The following is a 26,237-nucleotide window of genomic DNA, read 5'->3' on the forward strand; positions in this document are numbered from 1 at the left end:
TCCCTGAGCTGACAAAGTACAAATCTGTTGTTCTGCCCCTGAACAAGACAGTTTAACCCACTGTTCCTAGGCTGTCATTGAAAATAAGAATTTGTTCTTAACTGACTTGCCTAGTTAAATAAAGATTAAATAAAAAATCTAAAGAAGCCACTGCTGTCCAAAAAAACATTGCTACATGTCTAAAGTTTGCAAAAGAGCACCTGAATTTTATGTGGACAGATGAAACTACAGTTGAGTTGTTTGGAAGGAACACACAACACTATGTGTGGAGAAAAAAAGCACACCAACATCAAAACCTCATCCCAACTATACAGTATGGTGGAAGGAGCATCATGGTTTGTGCTGCTTTGCTGCCTCAGGGCCTGGACAGCTTGCTATCATCGACGGAAAAATGAATTCCCATGTTTATCAAGACATTTTGCAGGAGAATGTAAGGCTATCTGTCAGCCAATTGAAGCCCAAAACACAGTAGTAAATCAACAACAGAATGGCTTCAACAAAAGAAAACACACCTTCTGGAGTGGCCCAGTCAGAGTCCTGACCTCAACCCGATTAAGATGCTTTGGCATGACCTCGAGAGCAGTTCACACCAGACATCCCAAGAATATTGTTGAACTGAAACAGTTTTGTAAAGAGGAATGGTCCAAAATTCTTTCTGACCATTGTGCAGGTCTGATCCGCAACTACAGAAAACATTTGGTTGAGGTTATTGCGGCCAAAGGAGCGTCAACCAGTTTTTAAATCCAAGGGTTCACATACTTTTCCCACTCTGCACTGACCTGAGAGAGCCGTTTTTCTCTGTTTGGTTAGGTCAGGGTGTGACATGGGGTGGGCATTCTATGTGTTATATGTCTATGTTGTTTGTTTTCTTTGATTGGCCGAGTATGGTTTCCGATCAGAGGCAGCTGTCATTCGTTGCCTCTGATTGGGAATCATACTTAAGCAGCCCTTTTTCCCACAGTCAGGTGTGGGATCTTGTCTTTGTGTTGCATGTGTTTGCACGCCTAGCTTTTCGTTCGTTGTATTGTTTTTGCTGGTTCACATTGAAAATAAAATATGATGAGCCCAGCCCACGCTGCGCCTTGGTCTCCTCCTAACGACGAACGTCACACTGTGAATGTTTACACGGTGTGTTCAATAAAGACATAAAAATGTATAATTGTTTGTGTGTTATTAGATTAAGCAGACTGTGTTTATGTATTGTTGCGACTTAGATGAAGATCAGATCAAATTTTATGGCCAATTTATGCAGAAACCCAGGTAATTCCAAAGGGTTTACATTTTTTCTTGCAACTGTATATTAAATATGTATTATGTTTTTTATTGTTTTACTGCAACCTTCAACCACAGAAGGATTCAGGAGCCCACTCTCAACGAGTGTAGACAGCCTGCTGCTGCCTGCTGCCGCTCTGCTAATCGTCAGATGGGGGAGGAGAGATGGTAGGGAGCCCACGTGGGTAACTGATTGCTTGGGATTAATAAAATAAAAGGCATAATTAATACATGTGGCCGGTCAATTCTGTGAGTCAGGGGCTGGGCCCAAGAGGAAAAATAAAAAAACAATTTATTTTTGTATTTTATAAATGTAAAAAAAAATATCCTACCACAGGAGCCTGCTCTCAATGTTCAAAATACACCAGAGAGCACAATTAACCACAAAGGATCAATAGTAAAAAAACATTTAATCACAAGCACATACAGGTAACTTCCAAAATAAAGAACACACCAACATATAGTGTCTTAAGTCTTAATAGGGTGTTGGGCCACCACGAGCTGCCAGAACAATGCGCCTTGGCATAGATTCTACAAGTGGACTTAAACCATGCCAGGAAAATGCACCCCACACCATAACATCAACTTTGTATCCCTCATTTACTCAAGTGTTTCCTTTATTTTGGCAGTTACTGGTTGCCTACAGTCGGGAAGGCTGCAATTTGGGCAGCATGTGCGCCAAATAAACTATGATTTCTTAATCCGGCCATGTCCTTAAAGATGCAGCCTGATAAATAGTGATGTTGTTTGAATAAGTCCCGAATTGTTATTTATTTATATCAAACTCACATCCCTGATCTATGTGTATGCGGGCTAGTCTAGTCATACACTGTGGTGTCCAAAATGATTGGATCCCTTGATAAAGATTAGCATATAAGACTTGGTGAACACATTGGGAGGGATCATAGACCCTTCCTCCATACAGAATCCTTACAGATCCCTGATATCCTTTGTCTGCACATATGGACTAACCTCTTCAATGCAAACCACAGGTTTTCAATGGGATTCAAGTCCGGAGACAAAGATGGCCAAAACAGGGGATCCAAAAATGTTGACCACTTTCTTTTTACATTTTTTTAAATTACTTGTTATACAAAATCGCTGAGCAATTGTATTCGTATAAAATAATATACTTTTGCCATTTATATGAGCATACAATATAACTCAGTATTGTATTATTATTATTATTGTATTTCTTTGCTCATCTTTATCTAAGGATCCATTGACTTTGGACCCCACTGCAGTAGAAAGTTTGTCACTTTCACAAAACATACTTTATTAATCTATTAACCATGTCCAAAGTTATGCTTTTATGGAGATGAAGTCTACCTCACCAAATGACTCCTTTATCCATTGCAGTGTTAGTGTATGTTATCTCATGCTTAGCCTATGATGACGCAATCTAAAGTCCCTTCTCCAGGCCTTTGCCAAAGAAGACATCTTCCACCTGTGCTGGAGTGCATCTTGTTTAACAGATGAATGTATGGAGGTCCCTTCTGGCTAAAATAAATACTTTGTCTTCCCGCAATAGGCAGTAGAGTCAGGCAGGCTTCTAATCAATATTGGTCGTGGTGGATATTTTACTAAATTAAGAGATGATTTTGTCATTCAGGCTGGCTAATAATCTCAAACCTGTACTGAATACCCAATACCTAAGACTAGTATGGAAAATATTTTGCACCCTGTGGTTCTTGCCATCACAGAAAATTAAGCATATAATTTTTTTGGAACAAATATGCAAATTAATGGAGATTAGTTGATTCTTGTACTGAAAGTACAGTATTATCAATTTTATGAATACATTTCTTATATCAAATTGACATGACAAATCTCATATTAAAGACACATGACAACTAAAGATTGTTATAATTCACTTACGAATATTTAACAAATATTTATTCCACAATCAAATTACAATCAAGTTCAAACGTGAAAATAGATTACATATTAGAATTGACTTTGCTATTTCCTAACAGGCATACAAAAATATGTATTTTTTGTTTGTATTTCTCTTAAACTTCAAGTAACCTACATACAGTTCAATCAACAGGAGGTCAATATTAAACCTTGTAGCACATAAACATTATTTCATTAAAGACAGAAATATTTCAAATGGAAGCAGGACAAGCGGTCACATTGTAAGCTTGGTAAACATTTTCTAACTTTTTTTCTCTTAAATCTCACAATATACAAATGGGAATTATTTATAAGTGACAATCTAAATGTGTAAGTAACTGTAAATGTTAGTTCTGTGAGCGTAAAAGTCTCCCTTTCGGCAAATCTGTGTACAGTAAATGTTAAGAAGTGCTTCAGATTGCTTTCAATGTACAATTTGTAAAGACAACTTCACATCCACCATAGATGAAGGAAATCCATTGACATTACAGTACAGCATATTGCACATGGACATATTCCATAAGCAAATTAGGTTTGTCTTATCTTTACATTATTTACAGTTAATATGTGCTAGGAGCTCTTTCCATATGGAAAGGCATAGCACCAATGTGCAATTATTTTAGGTTAATTCTTCTAAAAGCCATCTTACAGTATTCACACACTCTAATGTAAACAAACATGCATTCATGGGATTTCTTTGGAATTTTGTATGAAATTAATTGCACTTCAATTGACTTTTTTTTTTAAATCAATTGATAATAACATTATTACAGTGTGATACTCATAAAGGGTACCACATGTTGATAGTTGTTAGGGTAAGTCAGGCGTGTGGTTAGACCATATAGCCAAATAGCTCTCGAAAACACAAAATCTCAAGTGATTAAAAGGTAAAGGCAAATAAATACAGTGAAAGTAGATAACAGCAACAATACAATGACAGTGAAATCTTCAGGAAATATGTCTTGAAAGCTATTTCATGGAATGCAGCATCATTCTCCCCCAAACAAACCCATCAACATGAGAGCATTTTAGGGTTGAAGTTTGACGTTTTAAAGCAGCTAACGCAATAATTGAAAATCGGGAAGACAGGGCATTCAGAATGACAATTCAAGGTAAGCTGTTGCTAGCATCTCTACTGTTGATTTCTTCTTTCGACTTAAAGTGTCATAGATAGATAGGGTAACTGATTTCAGAGGGGACAAAAATTTATTCAGCACACTTAACAATAGTCATGACATTGGTGCACATTTTGCAGTGTGTAAATGGTATATTAATAAATCATTTGAGGAGAAATAAAAAGAGCATCTGCTGTAAACCGTATTACTCAATCAACCAGCTTTCTGTGACAGCACAGAAAGGAAACACAACAAATTAAAATAGGTCACCTAAAAATAAAAAGAACCATCTGCACTCGACACAGAACAAGGATGGGACTGAGGTCTCACTCTGAATGAGCCAAATTCACGTTAGTAGTCCTGGTTTAAGCACTGGTTGAGGATAATGATGGACTAATTAGATAGATGTGATCCACCACTGTACCCCAACTTGCCCTCATATGTCCTTTTAAGTCTCAGTCCCCATTGGACTCAATGACCTTCTCTGTCAGGATCTCCTGGAAGGTGGAGAGCTGCTTCATCTGTTCCGTCTGCATGGAGTGCCTCCTCATCAGTTTCTTCTTCATCTTGAAGTCTGGGCCTCTCTTGGGTGAGGCAGGGGCAACTGGAACCAGGATCTTGGGACCAGAGTGGACAGGGGAAGTGGGCTTGCCATTGGCCCGGATATCTGGGATGGGCCGGTGGGGGTTGACATTGAGTGGGGGCAAGAACCCGGGGCGGGTGTGGGAGATGTGGTCCAAGAGGAGGGTGCCTGAGCCTCTGCGCTCCAGGAGGCCGGGGGGCCGTCTGCGCATGGTGATGGGGGAGACAGAATTGGGGATGCTCTCAAGGGACTCCCGGGAGGAGGTGGTGAGCAGAGAGAGGGGCGAGGCATTGTACTTCCTCCGCTCCACCGACATACGCCCCGAGTCTGGAGATCCAGGGATGGACTCAGGACACAGGTGTGTGTCTGACTCATAGTGCTCCATACGTGTAAGTTTGGGGTGAGCCAGGGTGTGTGAAGCCACCACCCCTGGTCCGCCTGTATTTTCCTGAGACTCTGGCGCGGTGTTCCTGCGGTACAGGATCTGGTGCTGTTGGACCTTGTCGGCCCAGGAGGAGCTACAAAGGGCTGCGCAGTCCTCTGAGCAGGATCGGTCAATGAGTTTGGGCGAGCAGGGGTCATGTGTTTCGATGCTGTGCCGACGAGACAGGAGAGGCCTGCCAGGACCCGAGATTGACAGACCATTCATCTCAGTGATGATCCTACCCCCACCTTCCTCCTCCAGTCCACCATCAACCCCCTCCTGTGGGACCCTGCTGAGCACTGAGGGTGCTACCAGCCCCCAAGGCTCAGAGTTGAGCCTCTTCAGGAGTTTGCGGGGAGGCGGCCTTTTCTCCCCTAGGGTTCTAGTGGAGGGTAGGGGTAAGGCTGATGTCAGCGCAAAGCTGAAGATACTGTCCTCCTCCTCAACCTTCTCTGCTGCTGGGGAATTGGAGGTCCGGATTGCCACCTCTGAGGGCGACATGCAGGCCACGGGCGAGAGCTTGTCCACCACCCCTGGTGATGGGGGGGAGTTGAGGTACTGCTTGGTCTTCTTGGTGCCCGAGGGTGACGTGTCGGTGGTGATGATGATCACCTCCTTGCCCTTGGCCTTGCAGGCATCCAGCAGGACCTGGAGGGTGTCTCGGTCACCTCTGTTGATGGCATGGACCAGGGCGGAGGAGCCTGTGTAGTCCTTGAGGCTGGGGTCAGCTCCATTCTCTAGGAGCAGGGACACCACCTCTTTGCCCGCCTGCTCGAGACAGGCATGCATCAGGGCGGTCCGCCCAGACTTGTCTGGGATGTTGGGATCGGCTCCTTTCTCCAGGAGGTAGCGCACCATCCTCTGGCGGCTCTGGGGGTCCTCGTAGCCAGCCAGGCAGGCAGCAGAGATGGGGGTCTCGCCCCGCTCGTTGCCTTCATTGATGTAGGCACCCCCTTCCAGGAGGAGCCGGGTCAGTCGCAGCTTGCCCTGGAAGACGGCTTTGAGGAGGGCGTTCCCCTCCGTATGGAGGGCTCCTCCATCTCCCATGGTGCCTCTGGCACCTCTTCCTCCAGTCAAATCTGGTACACCCAGCTAGTTAGCTTAGCGCTGACTGGCCATCTTAAAGAGGAAGCTGGTGAACCTGTGATGAAAAAGAAAGTGATGTCATAGAATTCTAAACGTACAGTACAGACAGGCAGTGCTAAAAGGTAGTTAAGATGGTTAGTTTGGTTGGTCTACGCATCTATCGAATGTCTAGTATGCAGCGGTACAACAGTTATACTGCATTACCAATGCAATCTCAGACTGCAATTGAAGCCTTTGATATGAAGTGTGTCTGTAAGAGCAAGACAGGGAGTGTCTGGATAGCCATCTCATGAGGTGAAATGACAAAAAGATGCAGCACCCATCTGGTGTAACAAAAACATTTTAGACAGTCTTTTTCAAAGGGAAAGCGTTTTTTCTCCTTCAAGATTGACAAGATCTCTGCCATGATTGGTGAATGCATGGTACTGGTCCTTGACCGCACTATGCTAAGATTGGATTATTTTACTAACTTTCCTAGTATTCCTAAATTATAACTATGCAGAGTTGAATAAAGTTTGACTTTGCAGAGAATTAACTATGCATGACTTGGACTTTTTTGCTTTCCCATCAGCAAAAGAGCAACTTCCTGCTGCAGTAATATGGTAATATGTTAAACATAGTGAATAATTAATAATTTGGTGCTTGAAAGTGAGATTATCTCAAAATCTGCAAGTGTGAGATACAGAAAGATGAGGCAATGACTCAAAAATGTTTTTGCTGATATCCAACAGGATGTGATAAGGTAAATTGATTTGTCTAAACTTTTAAATGACTACTAATACTGATTTAATTATTATTATATTTTTTTCTGTGACTGAAAATCAACATAATGATGTTCATGGAATATTAATTCTACCAAACCTTCCTCTAAGTAATCTATTTGAATGATCTCAAACAATTGATTATTATCCACCAAATAGACAACAACAAAGAAATCCAGCCACAGCTTTCACCGTGACCCAAGAGGAGGAGGGACTGGCTGCCTGTGGCTCACCAGTGGGTCCCGACCCACCCTATGGGATCTAGTGATCTATTTGGATGGAGAGAAGGAGATGCATCTTGTGCAGAGAGAAATAAACAGCTGTCTAGCTATGAATGAGCTTCCCCCATATGTCAACTGGGATATTTAGTTCTATGCTAAGGTGATTCAACGTGCCCTGTTCATGTTAATAAACAATTGTATTTCATAACCCAGGTGAACAACGAGCATGGGGACAGACAGTGGCTATACAAACCGAAACACAGAGTGTAATCATCTGGGTATAGTAGAGAAGTAGTTAGTGGTGGTTGTGGGGAAGGGAGTTGGGGAGCCAGAATGAAGAGGGAAGATATTATTTGTCTATTTCTGTTCTTCATTCTCCCTGAGTGTAGCAATATATCCAACAACCTCACATGAAATAGGTTGAGAGACTCGTGACTTCTGTTACAACAATATTATAAGCCAGAGTCTTTCTTTGGCTGTGTTGAAACACATATTGAGATTTCTAACTAACCATCCCTAAGCATGCATATTATAATACACACTGTAAAAATAGAATGTCTCAAAACACCATGATTGTGTAATGAAACCATGAAAAGTAATGCACCTAAGCTGAGATCAGGTGTTTGAAAGGGTGTTTGAATGTAAACCCAATGTAAGTGTTTTACTACACAGAATGTGTTTGACACATTGTTTTAGAGAGCGGAAACGGCACCAAAAGAGAAGGTATCTAATTCTGCACTAAACAGGACTCGAAACAACAAAATAGTGTTTTCAATCTTTTCTGTTAGGGCTCCCAGTCCCTGGCAAGGTGTTGCACAACACTTGATTAAGTGGTGTTTCAACACACCATGTTATGTTTCAAAACATCTCAGGATGATGTGTTTCAATACTCCTGCAAAGTTAAGGTTTTGTGTCTTTCAAGTTGGTGGCAGCTCAGTTGCCACTAGTTTTGGTGTTACAAAGCACTTCATTTTAACAGTGCTGCATTTACAAACACAGCTTAATTTGAGTGAGTCGGAGTAAGTCCTTACAATGGCTAGGGCTCGGTCTTTCTTTCATTTAGACTGTGATCAATACACTCAATTACATTTAATCCATCCACCCCTTTTTATTATGGCCTATTTGCATAAATAATTCTGTTGGGAATCAATGGCAGTTTAATAACAGTTGTTACTTTGTCATTACTGGCTCGCTGCCAGGGGACTCCGTGGGTGGAGTGGGAAGCAGTTGACAGGTGCTGAGTTGAGACGGGCTGAGGGAGAGGCTCTCTATCCTGAGAATGTGGCTACGAGGCTGCCACGTACAGCTCTCTGTGTGTGTGTGTGTGTGTGTGTGTGTGTGTGTGTGTGTGTGTGTGTGTGTGTGTGTGTGTGTGTGTGTGTGTGTGTGCGTGTGTGTGTGCGTGTGCGTACCCCTGCACATTAACTGGTACTGGTAGTCCTTGTACAGCCAAGTTATTATTACTCCTTATGTATATATCTACCTCTTACCTCGTACCCCTGCACATCAACTGGTACTGGTAGTCCTTGTACAGCCAAGTTATTATTACTCATTATGTATATATCTACCTCTTACCTCGTACCCCTGCACATCAACTGGTACTGGTAGTCCTTGTACAGCCAAGTTATTATTACTCATTATGTATATATCTACCTCTTACCTCGTACCCCTGCACATCAACTGGTACTGGTAGTCCTTGTACAGCCAAGTTATTATTACTCATTGTGTATATATTATTACTTTAATATTACATGTTTTACTTTTCTAGTATTTAGCTATTTTCTTTCTCTCTGCTTTGTTGGGAAGTAAGCATTTTACTGTTAGTCCACCCCTGTTGTTTACAAAGCATGTGACAAGTTAGATGTGATTTGATTTGATACTACTGTATACATACAGATGTAGGATCTTAATTTGAGCCAGTTTGCTACCGCAGTAAAATAATCCTGCAGCAATAGGAAATGTTAATTATTATGCAGATTATAATTAATGGACATTTTTGTGGGGGTTGATACATTTTTCGTTAAGGCAAATCACGTTTGAAATTTCAAAGTGGAAATTACAAACGTTAGAAGCCTTTTTAAAACTCAAGTTTGCATATTTTCTGAGTAACCTAAATATTGAGTGGCTTTCGTCAAGCTGTCCACTCAAGAAGAGGTTTTGCAATGATTCCTATGTTGAAAATGTGAAATATATTTGTTGGTCTGATGTGTGTTATGAGGAACATTCTGATTCAGCACATAAATAATTTACGAAATTGCTTATTCCAGTTACTAATAAGCAAGCACTCATTAAGAAAATTATTGTAAAAACTGTTAAATACCTGTGAATTGATGAGGAATTGTGGTTGAGGGGGATGAGGCAAAAGGAATGGCAAAATGTCTGGCTGCACAGCCGAGTGGCAAACGTACTGTAAATTGGGAAACCACGTGACCGAACTTAACAAAAAGAAGAAGAAATTACTATGAAACAAAAATAAATTATATAAAGAATGATACCAAAAAGCACCTTAAATAAAATGTTGGGCAAAAAGGCAAACTCAGCTTCATCATTCATTGAATCAGATGGCTCATTCATCAAAAAACCCATTGATATTGCTAACTACTTGAAAGATTTTTTCATTGAAAATTCAGAAATGACATAACAACAACAAATTATGAACCTACACCTCCATGCATAACTGACCAAATTATGAAAGGCAAGTATTATCATTTTGAATTCTGTAAAGTAAGTGTGGAAGAGGTGAAATAAATGTTGTTTTCTATCAACAATGGCAAGCACCCTGGGTCTGAAAACTTGGATGGAAAATTACTTAGGATGATAGTGACTATATTGCCACTCCTATCTGCCATCTATTCAATCTAAGCCTACAGGAAAATTTGTGCCCTCAGGCCTGGAGGGAAGCAAAAGTAATTTCGCTACCCAAGATTAGCAAAGCACCTTTTACTGGCTCAAACTGCCGACCAGAGTAAGCCTGTTAACAACCCGTAGTAAACTTTAAGAAAAAAATGTGTTTGACCAGATACAATGCTATTTACCAGAAAAAAACAACAACAACAGACTTGAAGCATGCTTACAGGGAAGGGCATTCAACATGTACAGACGGCACTTACACAAATGACTGATGATTGGCTGAGAGAAATTGTTAATAAGAATCTGCTGCTGGAAAAACGTATATGTTATGGCTTTACATCCCCTGCTATATTGTGGATCGAGACTTACCTGTCTAACAGAACACATAGGGTGTTCTTTAATGGAAGCATCTCCAACATAATCCAGGTAGAGTCAGGCATTCCCCAGGGCAGCTGTCTAGGCACATACTTTTTTAAATCTTTACCAATGACCTGCCACTGGCACTAAGTAAAGCCTGTGTGTCAGCTACCACAGCAAGTGAAATCACTGCAACACTTAACAAAGAGCTGCAGTCAGTTTCAGAATGGGTGTCAAGAAATAAGCTGGTCCTAAATATTTCAAAAACTAAAAGCATTGTATTTAGGACAAATCATTCACTAAATCCTAAACCTCAACTAAATCTTGTAATGAATAATGTGGATATTGAGCAAGTTAAGGAGACTAAACTGCTTGGTGTGACCATGGATTGTAAACTGTCATGGTCAAAACATATTGATGCAACGGTAGCTAAGATGGGGAGAGGTCTGTCCATAATAAAGCACTGCTATGCTTTCTTGACATCGCTATCAACAAAATAACTACTATAGGCCCTTGTTTTGTCGCACCTGGACCACTGGCCAGTCATATGGTCAAGTGCCACAAAGAGAGACATAGGCAAATTACAATTGGCCCAGAACAGAGCAGCACGGCTGGCCCTTAGAGGTACCTCACAAGACATGCCACCAGAGGTACCTCACAAGACATGCCACCAGAGGTCTCTTCACTGTCCCCAAGTCCAGAACAGACTACGGGAAATGCACAGTACTACATAGAGCCATTACTACATGGAACTCTATTCCACATCATGTAACTCAGTCAAGTCGTAAAATCTGATTTAGAAAACTGATAAAACTACACTTTATGGAACAGTGTGGACTGTGCAGGCACACACACATCATTCACAAACATGTGCTAACACACGCACTCTACACACACATACATTTTAATATTGTTATTTTGGTGTATTATTAAATCAAATCAAATGTTATCTGTCACATGCGCCGAATACAACATGTGTAGACCTTACAGTGAAATGCTTACTTACAAGCCTTTAACCAACAATGCAGTTTTAAGAAAAAATAAGTGTCAAGTAAAAAATAGATAAGTAAAAAATTTCAATAACAAATAATTAAAGAGCAGCAGTAAAATAACAGTAACGAGGCTATATGCAGGGGGTACCGGTACAGAGTCAATGTGCAGGGGGAACAGGTTAGTCGAGGTAATTGAGGTAATATGTACATGTAGATAGATTTAAAGTGACTATGGATAGATAATAAACAGACAGTAGCAGCACCGTAAAAGAGGGGTTGGGGGGGTGGACAATGCAAATAGTCTGGGTAGCCATTTGATTAGCTGTTCAGGAGTCTTATGGCTTGGGGGTAGAAGCTGTTATAAGAAGCCTTTTGGACCTAGACTTGTCACTCCGGTACCGCTTGCCGTGCGGTAGCAGAGAGAACAGTTTATGACTGGGGTGGCTGTAGTCTTTGACAATTTTTAGGGCCTTCCTCTGACACCGCCTGGTATAGAGGTCCTGGATGGCAGGATGCTTGCCCCCAGTGATGTACGTTCGCACTACCCTCTGTAATGCCTTGCGGTCGTATTGTAGATATGTTATGGTAGAGTTGTGTGTAATAATGTGTTGTGTTATGTAATTGTGATTGGACTCCCGGAAGAGTACCTGCTGCCTTGGCAAATTAAGATCCTACATCTGAATGCAACCTGCGGCTCTACTCAGTATTTCTCCAGTGAATTTATCTGTCAAGCACCTCTGAAGAAGTAATGTGTGACCATAAACATCTCTTTTAGTGCTGAAGAAAAGAGGCAGACAGTATGTATCTCCTGGTTCTTGACAGTATGGATTCACTACAACAGGAGATGAGGCAGAGCAGACATGGCCTTTTCCATTTACATCTGGGATACTCTTGACAACTCAAGGATACAATCGTAGAGGTACTGTTGATGATCCGTCGTCATTATTGTGAAATAATTATACTGTTATTAAGGTGAGATTTTAATAGGAAAAGCTGACCCGAGAGCAGAGCTCACTTTCTTTCGATCCTATCAGTGTCGACACATGCTCCAACGACACACACTGCGTGGTGTTTTGGGAAACGCATGTTACATATTCGGCTGCATCATTAAAACACTCGTAAAACTAAATTCCATCGCTGTTGGTAAACTGGGCCCAGGTGTATTGTGTGGGTCTGAGCAGAGTTTTTCCCACAGCAGACGAGGGAGAGAGAGCTGTCTTGTCTAAGATCTATGAACTCCAGCTCAGAGGCACTAGTCATTTCTGCCAAGATGGACCAGGAAAACAGGCGCAGTGTGAGTGCTCCAGTCCAGTGTTGCCAACTTAGCGACTTTGTCGCTATATTTAGCGAGTATTCAGACACCTCTAGCGACACGTTTTTTTAAAAAGCGACTAGCGACAAAACTAGCGACTTTTTCTGGTGTTATTGGAGACTTTTGGAGACTGACGTGACAGCACGTATCGTTCTTACTCTTCTCAACGAGCAGTGGGTGCTGCCGTGGGCCCCACCCCGTCCCAAAGCACTCACAGGCGGCTCAGTCCTCTCGCAGCAGTCCCTCCCAGCTGCAGTCAGAGCAGGAGATGTTCACCCTTCCGCGTCCAGACTGCAAATGAATCGCGCATGTGGGAAGCCGCTGGCTGATCCCACCCTGGCTTACATAAAAAAAACTATTAACCTGAATTAGGGCCAGACTAGTTACCATAATTTTCTCACATTGCCATTGACAGTTTTTTCTATTGTCTCTTTTTGGTCCATTTAGATTGTTAATGTAGATTGTAAACAAAAATATATATATATACACTGCTCAAAAAAATAAAGGGAACACTAAAATAACACATCCTAGATCTGAATGAATGAAATAATCTTATTAAATACTTTTTTCTTTACATAGTTGAATGTGCTGACAACAAAATCACACAAAAAGAATCAATGGAAATCCAATTTATCAACCCATGGAGGTCTGGATTTGGAGTCACACTCAAAATTAAAGTGGAAAACCACACTACAGGCTGATCCAACTTTGATGTAATGTCCTTAAAACAAGTCAAAATGAGGCTCAGTAGTGTTTGTGGCCTCCACGTGCCTGTATGACCTCCCTACAACGCCTGGGCATGCTCCTGATGAGGTGGCGGATGGTCTCCTGAGGGATCTCCTCCCAGACCTGGACTAAAGCATCCACCAACTCCTGGACAGTCTGTGGTGCAACGTGGCGTTGGTGGATGGAGCGAGACATGATGTCCCAGATGTGCTCAATTGGATTCAGGTCTGGGGAACGGGCGGGCCAGTCCATAGCATCAATGCCTTCCTCTTGCAGGAACTGCTGACACACTCCAGCCACATGAGGTCTAGCATTGTCTTGCATTAGGAGGAACCCAGGGCCAACCGCACCAGCATATGGTCTCACAAGGGGTCTGAGGATCTCATCTCGGTACCTAATGGCAGTCAGGCTACCTCTGGCGAGTACATGGAGGGCTGTGTGGCCCCCCAAAGACATGCCACCCCACACTATGACTGACCCACCGCCAAACTGGTCATGCTGGAGGATGTTGCAGGCAGCAGAACGTTCTCCACGGCGTCTCCAGACTGTCACGTCTGTCACATGTGCTCAGTGTGAACCTGCTTTCATCTGTGAAGAGCACAGGGCGCCAGTGGCGAATTTGCCAATCTTGGTGTTCTCTGGCAAATGCCAAACGTCCTGCACGGTGTTGGGCTGTAAGCACAACCCCCACCTGTGGACGTCGGGCCCTCATACCACCCTCATGGAGTCTGTTTCTGACCGTTTGAGCAGACACATGCACATTTGTGGCCTGCTGGAGGTCATTTTGCAGGGCTCTGGCAGTGCTCCTCCTGCTCCTCCTTGCACAAAGGCGGAGGTAGCGGTCCTGCTGCTGGGTTGTTGCCCTCCTACGGCCTCCTCCACGTCTCCTGATGTACTGGCCTGTCTCCTGGTAGCGCCTCCATGCTCTGGACACTACGCTAACAGACACAGCAAACCTTCTTGCCACAACTCGCATTGATGTGCCATCCTGGATGAGCTGCACTACCTGAGCCACTTGTGTGGGTTGTAGACTCCGTCTCATGCTACCACTAGAGTGAAAGCACCGCCAGCATTCAAAAGTGACCAAAACATCAGCCAGGAAGCATAGGAACTGAGAAGTGGTCTGTGGTTACCACCTGCAGAACCACTCCTTTATTGGGGGTGTCTTGCTAATTGTCTATAATTTCCACCTGTTGTCTATTCCATTTGCACAACAGTATGTGAAATTGATTGACAATCAGTGTTGCTTCCTAAGTGGACAGTTTGATTTCACAGAAGTGTGATTGACTTGGAGTTACATTGTGTTGTTTAAGTGTTCCCTTTATTTTTTTGAGCAGTATATATATGTTATGGTTAAAAATGTTTTACTGTGACTTGTTGTAGGCTCCTAAGTGGACCCTAAGGTTAAAAACCAAACCAAATGAAGAAAACTAAACTAAAAAATAAATAAAATAAATAAATAAATAATCAAATAAAAAACGAAGTAACTTCGCCAGAGTGTCTCTTTTGGGTCACTTTTGCAGGACCCAAGCCCGGATAAAGGAGGTGGGTTGGAAAAGTGAAATAAAAAAAAAACAAGAATCGACAGAAGAAAGTTCATTTGTAGTTCTAAACATATTTAGGGTGTTTTTTACTCACTTTTTGTCTCTCTCACGACATTATTCCTCTCTCCTACAGCGTCCATCACAATTACATGCACATGGCCAATTATGCAAATTAGGTGATGACGTCATTTAGCAACTTTTAGGACAGCCAATAGCTACTTTCCTTACTGAGGAGTTGGCAACACTGCTCCAGTCAGATAACGATGCTCAGCGGCCTTCATGGAGCTGCTAATCCAATATAGTTGCAGCATACGAATCCCCGACACAGATTTCTTCCCTGAGATCTCTCAATGATTCACACCAAATGTTTTCTTCCCTATCATACTGTGTTTATCTAGGCATGTCAAATGAGAAGTTTTCATTTTTTACAACCAAATCAACAAAATAAATGGTGTAAATGATATATTGCAGAAGGATCCAGACAATTTTTTCTTGATTTCATGTTTTAGAGTCATTTACCCCAAACAGCAAATCACTTCCTCATCCTAGTGATGCAGGTCTTTAGATGTCATACACATGAAATTGTGTCATTTCGAATTTTATCCGCAACGTTAGGCTATATTCCATTTTGTTGCGACTCGAGCGATTCCTCCAAAGTCAATTTGGCCTAACTGCCTAAATAAAGTAAACACTTGAGTAAATGAGGGACACAATTTATATTGAAAGCATGGGGTGGTCGCCCAAAAATAAAGACACTATATGTTAGTACAGTAGTACAGTATTTCCTTTTTTTGGAAGTTACCTGTAGCAGCAGGCTACACGGAAAATGTAATTGCTTGAGAAGGCTTGAGTCGCGAAAAACGGAATATAACATTGCGGATACATTTCGGAATGACACAACTTCAGGTGTACAACATCTAAAGACTTGCATTACTATACTGAGAGCTTTGCTGTTTCTAAAATGATGTATTTGGGTGTTTTGATCATTTTTTCAGGGCTCCCAAAATACACGAGGATGAGGAAGTGATTTGCAGTTTGGGGTAAATTCCTCTAAAGCATGTGAAATCACAAAAGAAATTGTATGGACCCTTCCATAACATTCCATTTACATAAAATATAGAGATCTGGTTGTGAAAAAATTATTCAGGTAGTACCTGCTGCAGCTGCAAACACACACACGCCAACTCACACAGTGGTGTCATGATTGTCGCCGCCTCTGAGCGTCCCAGTTTGACCCCTTGCTCTGGGCTGTGGAAAGGACAGGAGCGACAGAGGGGTTGACATCGATCCACCCACAATTTTCCAACCAGACTCCCACTCTGATAAGGGAGGCAGTAGAAGCTATTTCTGGCTGGGTAGTTTCAGCTATAGAATGACATTTATCATCCTAGCTGCTATCTATCACTGCAGTTTCAACTGACGTAATGACTTAATCTAGGTAGATAGCGCATCCACTAATCCACTAAAACCTCATATTGTTTGCGCGTTAAATCTTGATCATCTATTGGCAAAAACAACATATTTCATGCATAGCACAACAGCAAAAGGTAATTGATAAGCAGTTGATTTATTTTTTATTTCATACTGTTGTTGTATTGAGTACCAACAATAGGTCTGCAGTAACTGTTTATTGATATCCCTCTTAAAACATATTTCAGGCTACTCAGTCTGTTGAGTAGATTGCTATCCTTTGTGTCCAAGGACAAGTCTTTAGTCCCTAATATATCAGAGTCTGTGCTTTTCCATACCAATTTCTTTCCCCATCTCTCGACAGGTCTCTTCATTATTGCTCTTCCTCTCTGACTTTCCGTTTATAGCATCTCTGTTGTTTGGTTTACACACATTATCTGTGTGACTCTGGAAAAAAGGTAACCTCTCAAGGCTGGATCTGTCTGGGTTTCTAAAACAGAGTGTGCATCTGACTGCCTTTGGAAAGTATTCAGATCACTTGACTTTTTCCACATTTTGTTATGTTACAGCCTTATTCTAAAATTGATTAAATTGTTTTTTTCCCTCATTAATCTACACACAAAACCCCATAATGATAAAGCAAAAACCTTTTTTTTATGTTTGCCAATTTATAAAACATTAAATATCACATTTACATAAGTATTCAGACCCTTTACACAGTACTTTGTTGAATCACCTTTGGCAGTGAATACAGCCTTGATTCTTCTTGGGTATGATGCTACAAGCTTGGCATACCTGTATTTGGGGAGTTTTTTCTATTCTTCACTGCAGATTCTCTCAAGCTCTGTTAGGTTGAATGGGGAGTGTCACTGCACAACTATTTCCAGGTCTCTCCAGAGATGTTTGATTGGGTTGAAGTCCAGGCTCTGGCTGGGCCACTCAAGGACATTCAAAGAATTGTCCCAAAGCCACTACTGCGTTGTCTTGGATGTGTGCTTAGGGTATTTGTCCTGTTGTAAGGTGAACCTTCGCCCCAGTCTGAGGTCCTGAGCTCTCTGGAGCAGGTTTTCATCAAGGATCTCTCTCTGTACTTTGCTCCATTCATCTTTCCCTCGATCCTGACTAGTCTCACAGTCCCTGCCACTGAAAAACATCTCCACAGCATGATGCTGCCACCACCATGCTTCACCGTAGGGATGCTGCTAGGTTTCCTCCAGACGTTATGCTTGGCATTCAGGCCAAATAGCTCAATCTTGGTTTCATTAGACCAGAAATTTTGTTTCTCATGGTCTGACAGTCTTTAGGTGCCTTTTGGCAAACTCCACGCAGGCTGTCATGTGCCTTTTACTGAAGAGTGGCTTCCATCTGGCCACTCTACCATAAAGGCCTGATTGGTGGAGTGCTGCAGAGATGGTTGTCCTTCTGGAAGGTTTTCCCATCTCCACAGAGGAACTCTAGAGCTCTGTCAGAGTGACCATCGGAATCTTGGTCACCTCCCTGACCAAGGCCCTTCTCCTCCGATTGCTCAGTTTGGCCGGGCGGCCAGCTCTAGGAAGAGTCTTGGTGGTTCCAAACTTCTTCCATTTAAGAATGATGGCCACTGTGTTCTTGGGGACCTTCAGTGCTGCAGAATGTTTTCGTACCCTTCCCCAGATCTGCGCCTCAACACAATCCTGTCTCGGAGCTTTCTGCGCAATTCTTTCGACCTCATGGCTTGGTTTCTTCTCTGACATGCACTATCAACTGTGGGACCTTATATAGACAGGTGTTTTCCTTTCCAAATCATGTCCAATCAATTGAATTTAACACAGGTGGACTCCAATCAAGTTGTAGAAACATCTCAAGGATGATCAATGGAAACAAGATGCACCTAAGCTCAACTTTGAGTCTCATAGCAAAGGGTCTGAATACTTATGTAAATAAGGTATTTCAAAATTTCTAACAACTTGTTTTCGCTTTGTCATTATAGGGCATTGTGTGTAGATTGCTGAGGACGTTTTTTTTTCATCCATTGTAGAATAAGGCTGTAACGTAACAAAATGTGGAAAAGGTCTTGGGGTCTGAATACTTTCCAAATGCACTGTATGAGTGTCTTAGTTAGTGTGTAAAAGCTTGTGTGAGTACATGTACATCAATCTTTGTGTGTGTGTGTGTGTGTGTGTGTGTGTGTGTGTGTGTGTGTGTGTGTGTGTGTGTGTGTGTGTGTGTGTGTGTGTGTGTGTGTGTGTGTGTGTGTGTGTGTGTGTGTGTGTGTGTGTATTTGTACGTGTAGGCGGGCAACATTATTAAAATCCCCCCACCCCCATCCCAAAGAGCTTATCGTTCATCATCAGACCTCTTTCTCACACACTCTCTTTCCCTCCCTTTCTCTTTCTCTTTCTCTCTTGCTCTCTTTCGCTCTCTCTCTCTTTCTCTCTCTCTCTCTCTCTTTCCTTCACTATCAGCTCACTGACTCATTATCAGCTAAAGTCATGCATTTCCATCTGTCCTCTAGAGTGGAATAGAATATTCCTTCTATGACATGTCTGTCCCCTGGTGTGCAGCTGCACCGTGTCAAGAACTGACATCACCCCAACACCCATTACTATAATTGGCCCTGTTGTACCCCCTGATCTGCCATCCTGGTATTCCACCTCGGGTGAGCTGTGCATGTCAGAGTGTGCCACACTTCCTGTTGGAAAGATGGATGTGATGGCACACAGCACTGACAGTGCCCTCCATTGGCCCTCTAGACAGATTATTCATAATTCCAGGTCTGTGGGGGTGGATGTGACCTACACCTAACCTTTCCTCCATAGGATGCCTGTGAGAAGCCATCCACGTGTCATAGTTGTCTTATGCCCTTGACCCTTAGTGAACCTGTTTTTTTCTGAGTAGAAACTGCGGTGCTCTCTGTAACATTTACAAAACCCATAGTTCAGTAGCTATACATCTAATTGCTACAGTACATATGCTATTAATCAATATCTCTATGTGAAATACATTTAAAGATATACATATAATGCAGAAGTATAATGATTATTCTCGGGAACATGAATTACAAGGGAAGTTTCTGCATATAATGTAAATTCGTAATACAAGCAAACATCGTTCCCAAACGTTTCATATTATTGTTTCAAAGAAACTTAATCAAGTGTATATATGTATACAATTCTACAATATCATGCAGGCCTAATAGCAAAAGATTCAGCGAAACTATTATGTGAAATGTTGCAAGAAATGTTGCAAGAAACTTAAATCCATTCCAAACTACGGTCGCTATCCACGGTGCTGATTTGGTCGTTCTGCCGGACGCCAACCTTCCGAGAACTGAGAAAAGCAATGTAAAGGAATTCATGCTTTCAATTCAAGTTCGTGATGGTGTTGGTAATATTGAATGAAACCGAGACGCATCAGTGTTATCATATCGGCTCCAAGAAAATCTAATTCAAAACCTGTTTCGGTGACCAATCACTACGTCAATTGGTTTTCTGACGTACTACTTCTAATATTAAACTAGCAGGGAAGTTATACTATTCCAGGTTATTGGGACAAAAACAGTAACTGCGCCAGTAAAAAGAAACAGCCGTTTCAACAGTCGGTTGATAGAAAACATGTTCCTCCACACTGAATGTAGCCTAGCCTATGCATTAGCAGAGATAATAAAATACGACCTAAGTTACATCCCTGCATGTATTGCCTTTCTCACACACATAAAATGTAACTGACTGTTTGCTTCTCTTTTTGCCACATTCCATCATACGGCTGCATCTGATCTTATAGGACCGCAATAAGCCAAATGACAGAATTTCATGACAATGCAGATTGGTTCATGATTTAGGTTACAGGGGTTGCCTCTCAGGCAAGAAATGTGCTGCTTATAATATGGGAAAATTTGTGACAGCAAATCTGAATCAGCTGAATCTATTTGCTTTTTGTAGCAGTTTATTGATTAGTCTTTGAATATAGCAAGGCTCAACAAATCTGATTACAACTGCCAAACGAATCGCGTTCGTTGGTCTGCGAGATTTTAGGCTATAGAGCATCTTTTACCTCTTACACAAATATGGTAAGAAACAATGAATTGGAAAATCTGAATAAGTTCAGTTGAATTGCATTTTTTTTTTATTGTTGGTCTTTCATCAAATTCAACTTGTTTTATTTTTTTCACATGGACTACCTAAACACTCTTCTCAGTTCATGTCGATATTGCTTTGTCAAGTCATTTGGCCATTACATTAACCACTCATAAGGAATAATTTAATGGCAACAAATATTTATGTAATCTACAATATGCAAATGTAACCTTCTATCACCATGCGCTGCAAACACGATTTAAAGAGGAAACATAAATCCTTACCATGGATGAAACGCGTTTAATTCAGATCCATTTGGCATATGTTTCTTTTCTGATATAAAAGCCAGACCTCAGTCTCTGTAATATTCCCCAGATATTGTGATAACGTCGAGCCTCTCTCCCCCTCCCCCTCTTCACCCGTATCTCCCCCGCAACCACTAGTTTAGAAGACGCGGAGCGTCGCAGCGGGGGTGGGGAGTGGGTCGCGTGGTGGGAGTGAATACGAACGCGGTGGATATGTTGCGCGCAGACGATGCGCTATGATGATCCCTGCGCTTGACAGACAGGTAAAGAAACACGAGAGAGAGAGAGAGACCTGCTGTGTATAGACATCATGTGCAGGAACGATATGACTGTTGTTCATTAAAACAGTAGCCTATACAATGTCTTTGGTGTCTTGATAGGCATACAAGTTTCCACACAGCCTGTTATAAGAAATATCAACAAAGGATAGGTTATATTTAAACCTGATTGAGCTGTAAGTATGGGCCCAATATTGTCTGTTCTGTGCGTATGACACTATTCCCGTCCTGTAACCTCAAGGGAAAATAAAGAATGTATACAAGGCTCAATGGCTTGGTTGGTATAGATGTCGCTACACCCGCAATAACAATGCTAAATGTATGTATGTGACCAATAAAATGTGATTTGATTTAGATTTATATAGACTGATTATGTAGTCCTCTATGTCTTTTCGCACCTCTGTAGTAAGGGGTTTTACACCTCTGCAGTAAGCACATCTATTATTTCCACTTGTGATCACAGCTAAGACTAATCTGCACCAGTGCCCCATCTCGTTGCCATATGAGTACCTGGTTCTTAAATAAGGTCATAAGAATTCAGTCATTGCAAATTTGCAGAGGAAGGAAGTGGCCCACATATCCTTGGTGGTAGCCCATAATTAGTCACCTGCTGTATAGATTAGATATTGTTTCAATGCAAAGTCAGATGTATACAACAGGTAGGCCTACCCAATGGTGAATGTGAGAGCGTTGTGAACATATAGCCTAATACACACAATTGAAGAAGTAGCCTAACTGTTCTGCTTCAACTGAATTTTTCACAAGTCTGGTCCACTTGGTGTTATAAATAGTATATTAAACTGAAACACACATTAAAAGCTCAAAATAAATGAGAAACTTGCATTACTAAAGATGGAGAGGAGGAAATACGTGTACTCCCCCGAATGCATAAAATACTTATTCAGCGACTGTTGCTATTATGGAACACAGTTGCTATGGCAACTGATTTGCTGGATTCCTACAGAAATGTTCCCACGGTGACACACTCACCGAGGCAGGCACGCACACATCCATGCTCGCAAGTACACAGACACACGCCGCATGCACACAGGCAAACAGATACAGACACACAGACAGACAGACTGACACACGCACACACACACGCACACGCACACACACACACAGCTGTAAGGTTCTATCAAAGTGATGGTGTTCCTATCCACCAATCCCCCAGATGGGAGGGGAATCATCACCAAGTGCTTTGAGGTTGTCACTCTCTGACCTAGGAAAGCTGTGTTTTCTCTGTTTAGTTAGGTCAGGGTGTGATAGGTGGGTGGGCATTCTATGTTTTGTTTTTCTATGTTTTGGCCGGGTATGGTTTCCAATCAGAGGCAGCTGTCTATCGTTGTCTCTGATTGGAAGCCATACTTAGGCAGCCTGTTTTTCCCTTTGTTTTCGTGGGTAGTTGCTTTCTGTTTAGTTTGTATAACCTGACGGAACTGTTGGCTGTCATTTTGTTTAGTGTTCGTTTTCATTAAAATAATAACGATGAGCACTTGGTCTCCTCTATATGACGCCCGTTACAGAGATTGTAGTTGGCTTAGGGTGACTTGGCCAAAAGCTTATTTATCCTCCTTAAGTTGAGGATAGACGTTCCGCTAGCGGAACGCCTAGCCAACATCCAATGGAACAGCAGGGCGCGAAATACAAAACATCAAAAATCGAATAATTTCAATTTCTCAAACATACGACTATTTTACACCATTTTAAAGATACACTTCTCCTTAATGTAACCACATTGTCCAATTTCAAAAAGGCTTTACAGCGAAAGCAAAACATTACATTATGTTAGGAGAGTACACAGACAAAAATAACCACACAGCCATTTTCCAAGCAAGGAGATATGTCACAAAAACCCAAAACACAGCTAAATGAAGCACTAACCTTTGACGATCTTCATCAGATGACACTCCTAGGACATCATACACAATACATGTATGTTTTGTTCGATAAAGTTCATATTTATATCAAAAACAGCATTTTACATTGGCGCGTGATGTTCAGAAAATGTATTCCCACCAAAACTGCTGGTGAATGAGCACATCAATTTACAAAAATACTCATCATAAACGTTGACAAAATACATAACAATTATTTTAAGAATTATAGATCCAGTACTCCTTTATGCAACCGCTGTGTCAGATTTTAAAATAGCTTTTCGGCAAAAGCACATTTTTCAATATTCTGAGTACATAGCTCACCATCAAAGCAAGCTATACAGACACCCGCCAAGTTCTGGGGTCACCTAAACTCAGAACTAGTATTATAAATATTTGCTTACCTTTGCTGATCTTCGTCAGAATGCCCTCCCAGGACTGCTACTTCCATAAGAAATGTTGTTATTGTTCAAAATAATCTATATTTATGTCCAAATACCTCCGTTTTGTTCGTGCGTTCAGGTCACTATCCAAAGGCATTGCGCGCGAGTGCAATTCAAGACACAAAAAGTCAAAATGTTCCATTACCGTTCTTAGAAGCATGTCAAACGTTGTTTACGATCAATCTTTATGGTATTTTTAATGTAAAAATGCGATAATATTCCAACCGGACAATAGCATATTAATTCAAGAAGAAAAAGAAGGAACAGTGGGATCGCGCATCATCAATCCCTTTGTTCCCAGGCAGTCCACTCATTGACTGAGCTCCTTTTCTCTGCCCGGTTAAAAGGAGACGGATGAAAAAACTTTCTGAAGGCTTTCGACAGCCAATTGAAGCCTTAGGAAGTGCAACGTGACCCCACAGACACTGTAGTTTCGATAGGGATTAGAAAGAAGAACTACAATTCTCAGATCTCCCACTTCCTGGTTGAATTTTTCTCAGGTTTTTGCCTGCCATATGAGTTCTGTTATACTCACAGACACCATTCAGAGTTTTAGAAACTTCAGAGTGTTTTCTATCCAAATCTACTAATAATATGCATATTCTAGTTTCTGGGCTATTGTAGTAACCAGTTTAATTTGGGTACATTTTTCATCCGGCCGTGAAAATACTGCCCCCTACACCTATACAGTTGAAGTTGGAAATTTACATACACTTAGGTTGGAGTCATTAAAACTAGTTTTTCAACCACTCCACAAATTTCTTGTTAACAAATTATAGTTTTTGCAAGTTGGTTAGGACATCTACTTTGTGCATGACACAAGTAATTTTTCAAACAATTGTTTCCAGACAGATTATTTCACTTATAATTCACTATATCACAATTCCAGTGGGTCAGAAGTTTACATACACTAAGTTAACTGTGCCTTTAAACAGCTCTGGAAAATTCCAGAAAATGATGTCATGGCTTTAGAGGTTTCTGATAGGCTAATTGACATCATTTGAGTCATTTGGAGGTGCACCTGTGGATATATTTCGAAGGCCTACCTTCAAACTCAGTGTCTCTTTGCTTGACATCATGGGAAATCTAAAGAAATCAGCCAAGACCTCAGAAAAGAAATTGTAGACCTCCACAAGTCTGGTTCATCCTTGGGAGCAATTTCCAAACGCCTGAAGGTACCACGTTCATCTGTACAAACAATAGTACGCAAGTATAAACACCATGCGACCACGCAGCTGTCATACCGCTCAGGAAGGAGACGCGTTCTGTCTCCTAGAGATGAACATACTTTGGTGCGAAAAGTTCAAATCAATCCCAGAACAACAGCAAAAGACCTTGTGAAGATGCTGGAAGAAACGGGTACAAAAGTATCTATATCCACAGTAAAATGAGTCCTATATCGACATAACCTGAAAGGCTGCTCAGCAAGGAAGAAGCCACTGCTCCAAAACCGCTATAAAAAAGCCAGACTATGGTATGCAACTGCACATGAGGACAAAGATTGTACTTTTTGGAGAAATGTCCTCTGGTCTGATGAAACAAAAATGTCCATAATGGCCATCAAGACCATCGTTATGTTTGGAGGAAAAAGGGGGAGGCTTGCAAGCCGAAAATCACCATCCCAACCGTGAAGCACGGGTGTGGCAGCATCATGTTGTGGGGGTGCTTTGCTGCAGGAGGGACTGGTGCACTTCACAAAATAGATGGCATCATGAGGTAGGAAAATGATGTGGATATTTTGAAGCAGCATCTCAAGACATCAGTCAGGAAGTTAAAGCTTGGTCGCAAATGGGTTTCCAAATGGACAATGACCCCAAGCATTCCAAAGTTGTGGCAAAATGGCTTAAGGACAACATAGTCAAGGTATTGGAGTGGCCATCACAAAGCCCTGACCTCAATCCTATAGAAAATGTGTGGGCAGAACTGAAAAAGCGTGTGCGAGCAAGGAGGCCTACAAACCTGACTCAGTTCACCAGCTCTGTCAGGAGGAATGGTCCAAAATTCACCCAAGTTATTGTGGGAAGCTTCTGGAAGGCTACCTAAAACGTTTGACCCAACTTAAACAATGTAAAGGCAATACTACTAAATACTAATTGAGTGTATGTAAACTTCTGACACACTGGGAATGTGATGAAAGAAATAAAAGCTGAAATAAATCCTTCTCTCTACTATTATTCAGACATTTCACATTCTTAAAATAAAGTGGTGATCCTAACTGACCTAAAACAGGGAATTTTTACTAGGATTAAACGTCAGGAATTGTGAAAACTGAGTTTAAATGTATTTGGCTAAGGTGTATTTACACTTCTGACTTCAACTGTAGAAACAAGAACAACGATTAATAATAAACATCACCAGGATGTGGTAATATCCAGACCAAGAGAAACCACCTTTACAATGTCAGCAAAATTAAGTATTTTTAGCTAATGCATGCCAACCCAGCTCACACACCAGGGAACAAATCTATCTACTTTATGTTGTATCACACTCACTCCCCTTGGAGGTTCCTACTTGGTGGCTCAAAACTTAATGCTCATTAGATAACATTTCAGCCATGACATTCAGCTAATCGAAATGAATTTATGGTATAGACATATTGTTCTCTCAGATGGGAAACAAAAATATGTGACCATACTTTTTTGGGAGATACTGCATCTCTTTTTCGAGGTTCTGGAATGTATTCAACTCCAATACAGCAGGGGGCAGTGTAGCGCAGGGTAGTCGACCCCA

At 41.6% G+C, this 26,237-nt stretch overlaps 1 protein-coding gene across 3 annotated transcripts; it reads right to left on the reverse strand.

The window, feature by feature from the left end:
* Positions 1 to 3,178: 3,178 nt before the first annotated feature.
* On the reverse strand, positions 3,179 to 21,111 carry LOC115179978 (ankyrin repeat domain-containing protein 34A). 3 transcript variants are annotated; one of them, XM_029741821.1, is made up of 3 exons: positions 20,889 to 21,111; positions 16,329 to 16,387; positions 3,179 to 6,431 (listed from the first exon to the last, which is right to left on the reverse strand). In XM_029741821.1, the coding sequence occupies exon 3, from the start codon at positions 6,335 to 6,337 to the stop codon at positions 4,739 to 4,741; it is 1,599 nt and encodes a 532-aa protein (XP_029597681.1). In that variant the 5' UTR covers positions 6,338 to 6,431; positions 16,329 to 16,387; positions 20,889 to 21,111; the 3' UTR covers positions 3,179 to 4,738. The 3 variants fall into 3 exon arrangements, with proteins under 3 accessions (XP_029597681.1, XP_029597663.1, XP_029597672.1); XM_029741803.1 differs by having other exon boundaries at positions 16,294 to 16,387; XM_029741812.1 differs by lacking the exon at positions 16,329 to 16,387.
* Between the last annotated feature and the right edge of the window lie 5,126 nt (positions 21,112 to 26,237).

The sequence above is a fragment of the Salmo trutta genome, chromosome 3 (assembly GCF_901001165.1).
Source record: "Salmo trutta chromosome 3, fSalTru1.1, whole genome shotgun sequence".
NCBI lineage: Eukaryota > Metazoa > Chordata > Actinopteri > Salmoniformes > Salmonidae > Salmo > Salmo trutta.

What these genes read in the sequence shown, in the direction of transcription:
- LOC115179978 (XM_029741812.1), bottom strand. Translation starts at nt 6,337, where the DNA reads ATGGGAGATGGAGGAGCCCTCCATACGGAGGGGAACGCCCTCCTCAAA.